The following is a 1,345-nucleotide window of genomic DNA, read 5'->3' as shown; positions in this document are numbered from 1 at the left end:
GTCCCCAGGCTCTGACCATGATGCGAAGTAGGAAAGCCTCATTTTGCTTCTTTCAAAACAAAAGCCCAGCTCCACAGGCACTGGTGTCAGCACACATGGACACGCAGCCAACACTTCAGGGTCATCAGCTGCTTTGGTTTTGTTTTGTTTTACTGAGACTTCAGAAGGACAGATGGGAAACAGAGAGAAGAGCCTTTGACAACCAGAAAGTACTTCCAAATGTAGTTTGTGCCTAGGCTGGTTATTTTAAAATTTAAAAATTGTTTGAGCAAGACCCAGAGCAGGGTGAGATTTTGTCCCACTTCCCCATCTGTGTGTGTCACTGTGAGAAGCACTGTTGTGCCAAATGGAACAGTAATAGTCAGCCTCATCCTTAGACTGGAGCCCAGAGATGCGTAAAATCCCCGTGTTCGCTGAAGCATCTTTGGATCCAGAGAAGCGGCTGGGGACTCCAGAGCCCTGGTGCTTATCTGAGTCTGATTTGTACTTCAGAAGATACCGGGGAGGACTCCCTGGCTTCTGCTGGTACCAGTGTATAGTGTAGCCACCAACATTGATGCCACTGCGCAAGGTGCATGTGAGACTGGCTGATGCTCCAGGAGATGCTGACAGGGAGGCCGGCTGAGTCAGCACAGGCTGGGAGAGGGAACCTGCAAACACAGACATTAATGGGTGCTAAGGCAGAAACCAGGGTCAAGTTTTTCAGGGATCTTTGCCAGAAGAGTCAGAATCAGGCTGGGTGGCTGACCCTGGTCTCTGAAGTCTATTCCTACCTGTAGAGTGAGAGAGGAGCAGGAGGAGGAGAGGAGTCCAGGCCATGGTGGACACAGCCTCTTTCCCCGCAGTGGGGCTGGGCTTCCCCAGGCCTCCTTTTCTTCCCACCCTCTGCAGAGGAGGGGCTGCTCATGCAAATGTGTTTCCACCCAGGGACTGCCCAGCCCCTCCCTGAGCCCTGGGGATGCAGCTCAGCTGGCTCTGCAGACTGAGCGGGAGGAAGATTTGCTTTTCTTTTTCCAAGGCCCTGGGAGGAAGCACCTGTTGAGACCATACAGAGGTCCCTGCTGAGGGAACTCTGCCAGGCCAGAGGGGACACAGCTGCTGAGTCCCCATCAGTGAGCACAGGTCCCAGCTTCCAGGCCTGGAGTTCTTTGATTGAATGGTCCTCACTGAGCAGCCATGTAGCAACAACAGGGCAGCCCCACAACATCCGACGCTGGTCCCAGGACACGCATTTTCCCACGGCTCAGAGACCTCAGAACCCCGCTGGTCTCTGCAGCTCTCCAGTCACTGTCTGTATTCGCATATCCATGGTCTCATTCCTAGACACTGCTTCTCTCATCCTATT

General features: G+C 53.3%; 1 protein-coding gene across 1 annotated transcript; it reads right to left on the bottom strand.

The window, feature by feature from the left end:
* Positions 1-246: 246 nt before the first annotated feature.
* LOC105504675 (immunoglobulin omega chain-like) lies at positions 247-840 on the bottom strand. The gene is made up of 2 exons (XM_011932179.1): positions 774-840; positions 247-650 (listed from the first exon to the last, which is right to left on the bottom strand). The coding sequence occupies exons 1-2, from the start codon at positions 817-819 to the stop codon at positions 247-249; spliced, it is 450 nt and encodes a 149-aa protein (XP_011787569.1). The 5' UTR covers positions 820-840.
* Between the last annotated feature and the right edge of the window lie 505 nt (positions 841-1,345).

The sequence above is a fragment of the Colobus angolensis genome, unplaced genomic scaffold (assembly GCF_000951035.1).
Source record: "Colobus angolensis palliatus isolate OR3802 unplaced genomic scaffold, Cang.pa_1.0 Scaffold949, whole genome shotgun sequence".
Taxonomy (NCBI): Eukaryota; Metazoa; Chordata; class Mammalia; order Primates; family Cercopithecidae; genus Colobus; species Colobus angolensis.
This window is presented reverse-complemented; position numbering and strand designations above follow the sequence as displayed.